The 6,559-nt window shown below is 40.7% G+C and overlaps 1 protein-coding gene across 1 annotated transcript; it reads left to right on the forward strand.

Moving 5' to 3' along the window:
- The first annotated feature begins 1,225 nt into the window (after positions 1–1,225).
- On the forward strand, positions 1,226–2,639 carry LOC128358343 (protein phosphatase 1 regulatory subunit 3E). Its single transcript, XM_053318588.1, has one exon. The coding sequence runs from the start codon at positions 1,515–1,517 to the stop codon at positions 2,421–2,423; it is 909 nt and encodes a 302-aa protein (XP_053174563.1). The 5' UTR covers positions 1,226–1,514; the 3' UTR covers positions 2,424–2,639.
- The last annotated feature ends 3,920 nt before the right edge of the window (positions 2,640–6,559 follow it).

Genomic DNA, 6,559 nt, shown 5'->3' on the forward strand with positions numbered 1-6,559 from the left:
AGCAAAGAAATAAAAAATACTGCTAACTTGATCAGAAATTAAAGCATGTAGTCATTTTAATTTGTGTTCTTCTCTATTTGAATATGACTATATCATTTTGTAACCAACCCCAAACTGTGACAGAGAAAACACCTAGGTCAATATGTGGAACTAGCACAAAACCCACAACTAACTAAATCAAATAAAGGCAGGCAGTAAGCAGATACTACTTCACTTACAGCTTCTTCCCAGCCAGAGTAACAGTGATACTCATGTGGCTCCAGCTCTTTCAAGAAGTCCTCCTCACTAATATCCAGAAGGGCATCCACATGTGCCCTCTCCGGTGTCTTGTAAGGCTGCTCCCCATCTGTGTCCTCCTGTTCTGGAAACCCTTTGTCTGATCCATTCACAGCTGTGTGATCCAATTCTTCCAAAGTCGCCATTGTATAGTGAGCTCATGCGTAGTGAGTTACTTCACGGATAGATCTACAAAAAAGTTGAAATGTTGAGTTCTTTAAGTCTAGCTGCGGACAAGTTGATTCAATTTAAACGCCAAGTTAGACACTTGAAAATAAGTTTGACATGACCTACTTCACCGCCCTTCACTCACCAAAGGGAAGCAAGCTGAATCCCTGTTGCATGTTGTTTAAGTTTGTGTTACAATTCCAATATCAGAAAACACAATTTACACCAAACAGCAGCTATCTGTCGAGGAGAGTGTGTGTTTTTCTTCTTCTTGATCGACAGTTTCTCCAATAGAAGAGTAGCTGGGAGCGGTGAATGCCTTCATAGACAAGCTGCAACGCCGTCGTCATGGCAACCCTTAGAGGCTGCATGGGGACGTGACGTAAGCGAGGGAGGCGGGTGGAGGCACCGCTGCTGCAGCCCAGTCTGCCACAGCTGATTTATTACATCTCTGTTACGTAACTTAGGCTACACGGTGTCCCCAGTAATACAATACAACGAATAAAACTCCGTATAAATGAGCATGTCTTGCAAAAATTGCCTAAAATGTCAGTCATATGGGATTATTCAAGAGGTCAGCTCATATAGCCTACCATTCCTTTTCTAGGGGCTGTTACAGTCATTATAATAATGTCACACGTTAAAAAAAACAAAAAACAAAAACAAACGGGAAGTTATCACTTGTGATAGAGGAAACCATTTCGCAACGTTCACTTCTGCACGTAGCCGGAAGACGTCAAAATCTGCCGCACAAGGTGCATCCACATTAAAGTGGAGGAGAGCAACGGATGCTGCTCGGTGGTGCGCCCTTTTTTATTCTAATTTTTACAATAAGCAGACTGCTTGAAGTTTCTCTCATACAAACGTTTTAAGTGACTGATCTTCAGGAACTAACTACGCACCACAACGGCTTGGTTTATTGGTCAAGAGCTGCACATTGTCAACTCATGACGCAGCAGCAGCACCTATCCGAGAGTGGGACATTGACACCTGACTGCTTCATCTCTTGACTCGCCGGTCTACCCCATCACGACCACTCCGGTTCTGCAGTGCAGGGACTGTTGCGTTATATGGAAGTGGAGTCTGAGCCTCCTGCCGTGGTCATGCTGCCCCCAAAGAATTGCCTGCCGAGGAATTACAGCTGCATAGCTGGACTTTTCGGAAGCCTGGCAGCAGCAAACCCGCGGCTTGATGATGGGGAAGATTTTGACTTGAAGAACGGCACTTGTGAGCCCATTGAGAGCCCCGTGGTGGACGAAAGACCACGGGGGAGAGAGCTCTTACTGAAACCTCCACAGAGTCCAAGCCTGCGTCGGAGGTGCAAGTCGCTCCCCACACCCACAGAGAGAGCAAAGTTAGAGATCTCCCGCAGCAGAAGTCCATCTAGTCAGAAAAAAGTCCGATTTGCCGACTCCCTAGGGTTAGAGCTCATCTCGGTGAAACATTTTGATGATACAGATGAGCCAGAGGTGCCGGAGCGCATATTGGCCAAACTACCCCGTAATAACCTGGCCACGAAATTCCCCCGGGCTCCTACACAGTCTGTGTTCGTGGAGCTGCTGTTCACCAACCCGGGCACACTACCCGGCTTTGAGCAGAAAGTGAGGGAGGTGAAAGTCATGTTGGAGAGCGTTGAGACAGACGATTTCAGCCTCTCCGGGTTTGTGCGCGTTTTGAATCTGGCTTTCGAAAAGAGCGTCTTTTTACGGTATTCTCTAAACAACTGGATAACATTCATGGACAGTTTGGCATGCTATGTTCCTGAGTCAAGCAACGGTGACACCGACAGGTTTTCTTTCAAGATCGTCATGCCTACATACCTCGAGAACGGAGGTACACTGCAGTTTGCCATTAAATACTGTGTGGACGGGGAAGAGTTCTGGGACAATAATAACGGGAACAACTACAAAGTGCGGCGTCACAGGTTCAAGATGTCCCCACCACGAGAATGGGAGAATGGATGGATTCACTTTATCTGAGCTTTGCCGTCTGCAGTGGCACACTGCGTGCGTAATTTGTGCGTAAATTGATCCCCGGGTACCTTAATTATGACTATAGCCTGTTAATGGGTATTTTATTTCTACCAGTCAGCTACACACATGCTGTGACACAGTAAATTATTCCCTACATTATTTCGAATATTTGCCCCCTTGTGGTAACAGATTAGAGTCTATAAGCGTTTGGTAGATGCTCGGCAAGGGATGCTGTTAGATAATTTGCCTTGATGTCAGGGCTCAGTGCAGCATGGCGCCCTTTGGGAGGGCATGTCCATGTTATGTAATGTTGAAACACGTGCAGAGGAAAACGTGCCCGGCAATGCCCACGTCGGGCATCACTCTTCCATTCAAGAGAGGGTGAAAATGTATTTTGGTGGCATGGTGATGTTAAAATTATCAGTTTGTTTTGCATGTATGCAAAAACTGTGGGTTCTATGAGAAGCAGAAAGCATTTCCTCTTTGCTGATTGTCAAGTGAATCAAGTAGCATACTCCTCTTGTGGTCTCCTGCAGGCTGGGGGAAACATAGAGATAATACCTTACACAAAATGTCTTACAGAGTTGAGAGAAATAATAATAATGATAATTTAAAAAGAAGTGTAATTATTCATGTATGATTTTCCACAATCATGCTATTGAGAAATCCCTTACAAGCCATGTGGGAGGTTGTGCATTGAATGTTGTACAATATGTTCTTCATCTGGCTCAAATATAAATTACTTGGTTAACTTCATTAAATTTACAAATAAGACTTGTGGGCACAGAGGATTAGTCAGTGTCCTTATACTTGTGGGCTTCCAATGCAGGGACAACATACTTTGTCATCAACATGCCTTTTATATTTACACCCAGTCATCACTCATGGTATATATTTGCCAAATTTGAAAAATAATGTTATGTATGAAACAAACTTCCACAAGGAGGCCTAGGTAGTATCAAGTCCAAAGACAATGATTCAGAAATTCCCCCCACATTGTAACTGGATTATGCATATTTCACTGAATCATAGAGGCTATATTTATACAGAATGGGCTTCCGCACCCTCATACTTCACTGTGATAAAAAGTTGTTTTGTTTTCTGGATTGAAGTCCTTGAGTGCAGTTGTGTAAATTACATTTACTGGTTGTTTGCAAGGTTACATTTACCTCAGATTACTTGTGGACCTTTTCTTCTTCAGGGCATCATGTTTTGAGAGTATTTTTTAACAGATACATTTAAACAGAAAAATAATTATTGTACATATGCAAATTCAAAACCTTTTTTCATTTGTGTTCTTGATTGCAGTGTGTAACTCAGTTTTCCACTGAACACGCATTGTCTGTAGAAAAGTAGCAATTACACCTTTGACTGTGTTCAACCAGCTTCTGCCACTGAAAAGAGTATATGATATCAACCTCAGTCCAACACTGTGCAAAAATAGTGCTGCTCCTTACACCCCACATGACCAAAATGATTTGAACCACCTGACTCGCCAATTAAGCTACAGTATTATCCAGCCTAAAATGGCAAACTGTTATTTGACGCATTATTTTCATACCAAAAGCCTTTTCTGGTGTTATACAACCAGCCAACCGCTAACGTTACATCCATGCCTTTTTTAATCAATTCAGTAGCGAGTGGTTTTCCAAATCTGCTCCTCATCATTTGTAATCATGTATTCAGTCTTCAAGATAAACAGCATTGCACGTCGTAGAAATGTCAATTTATTTAAATGCAGTTCTTGGTCATGCTTTTTCCAGTGTTATAATATCATCAATGTTTTTGGGTGTGTAGAAAGTTGAGTATCAAGAAGAGGTACAGCAGACTAGGCACTTTTAATTCCAGGGCTCAGCCTGACTGTAATCTGAACATCACTTTGGCCTTTGTTTACATCATCATGGCCTCAGAGGGAGGCTCTCCATTTAATGAGGCCATCAGGTTGGGATGTGGATAAAGACTATTCCTGTAATCACTTAGTTTTTGGAGCAGTTCCACTGGGAAGCTGTTAGAAATGTTTGTCTCTAAATCTGACATATTTTGTGTTGGGACGGCAATGTTACATTTTTGTGCTGTTAGAATAGATTTGCCGAAATATGAGATGGCTAGCACTGATGTGACATTTGCCACCACTAGTAGTTTAGCTTCATCATGTACAGAGCTGCATTTTTTCATCTGTTTATTGAAATATTCTGTGGATGTAAAAAGTCTGGCCATGGCAGAGTTTAACACGTGTTATATTGTTTAATCAGTGGGTATGTGCATATTGTCTGCTCTGATCTATGTAAACTTCAAGCATCCATGCAGTGCAATACCAGAAAGCATTAATTATCCAGACTGAGAATACAGATGCATAGAGAGATGCATCAATACCAATTAAGCACTGCCAGAAGAGATTTTGACTTTTAGATTAAACATTTGGCTGCCTTGATCATATTTGCTATGTTAAATTAACAATATAGTCTGTGATTGCTTGACACAAATATGAATATGATGTTTTCTGCATTTTCCCATAAATTACAATCTATGATGTAAGAATCAGCGAGTGTGGAAATGATAAAATACCAGTACTCAGTTTAAGCTCTCCCACTCTGCTGTTGTTATTGGTGCATCGCTAGCATTAAGGAAATGAAGGGCTTCTGGTCTGCTTAGATTTTCATCTCAATGTACACATAACATTTAGCATCAGAACTCACTGATATATAAATATGTATGTAAATGTGTTAATGTTTCATATTGAATGTCTTCCTATACTGTTCTATGTTATGTGTATTTTGAATCATTTTGAAAGCAGAATTGAGAGATGTGATGGGTTAAAGTTTGTTTTCTGATGATCCTGTGAAGATGGGTTTTAAGATATTTGCCCAAACTCAAAAGCACACTTATTTCTTCAAAGTCTTTTAAAATAAGGCTGATGATAGAATTGGAAGTACCACTTATTGTGATGTTTTGTCTCAAGAAGACAATGTTTTATATTAAGATAATATATTGTGGATTTCTCCCTTGTACCAAAATGTGAGCAGTGTATCTAAATGAAATGAATACATTGGAAACCTTGTACACAACTGGAAGTGTACATCGCCTTATTAAAGCAAGTGTTTATTGAGAAAAAATAAAACAAAGGGGGAAGGTGGCAAGTGCTTGTAAAGAAAATGTGTTTGCAGACAGATGAAAATGTTTGGAGAATGATGAGGGACACATCTGTGCAAGGTAAGCAACATCAAATGCATTTTGACATATGACAACATGTGGTGTGCGACTTATGATTGTAGCTGATACTGAAAAGCCTGAATGAAAGCGGGTCTAATGCACTTTGAGTGAGATTAAGGAAAGGGGCAGGTTTGAAAGTCTCTATGTATATGAAGGATTCTCATGTGACTAGCTACTAACCGTATGTTTAACTTTCTTTGTCATATTTTACTGCTCTTCTCTCACTGAGGGAAGCTTCTGTATGGCACTGATGTTTTTTCTTTGTTTGCTCTCAATCAATTGTCAATTGTTAATCCTATGCATCCCTTTTTTTGTTGTGACATCTGTAGTCAACTGACTGTGTTAATCTGTTCTGCGTGCTGTCTACCTTTTTTTCAGTAAATGTTACCCATGTTTGCATGTACAGCTGAAACATACATTTATTTTTGTTTAGATTCCCATTTAACCTGTCTTTTGTTAAACAATGGTTAATAAAAATGGTTTGTGATGAAAGCCGAATACTCTTATTATAGGACATTATTCTCACTATCACCATGACCTTTATTCAATTTCTCCCCACTTGTAATATGAACACTGAATACAATCTGTTGCATAACAGTGTAATCATAGGTCTTATTCCAAAATCTTATCCCTCAGACAGTAGCAAAACTCTCTAGTATTACAGTATAAGGTGTTATTATTATACAGCACATGTACAGCATGTGACTGCAGACCTGCACGTATGTATGTTCATTCATAAAATGGCACACTGCAGTAGCCTGTAGCCACCACCATGACTCTAGACATGTCCTTGAATCGATTACTTTCAGACACCACACCCCCTCTTTTTTGAAAGGGAGGGGTAGGGGTCTGAAGCAGGAAGAGGTGCAGGACAGCAGAGCAAAGGCACATTGTCATTTGACCAGACAACAATAAAAATAGCACTTAAAATG

The sequence above is a fragment of the Scomber japonicus genome, chromosome 1, assembly GCF_027409825.1.
Source record: "Scomber japonicus isolate fScoJap1 chromosome 1, fScoJap1.pri, whole genome shotgun sequence".
Classification (NCBI taxonomy): Eukaryota; Metazoa; Chordata; class Actinopteri; order Scombriformes; family Scombridae; genus Scomber; species Scomber japonicus.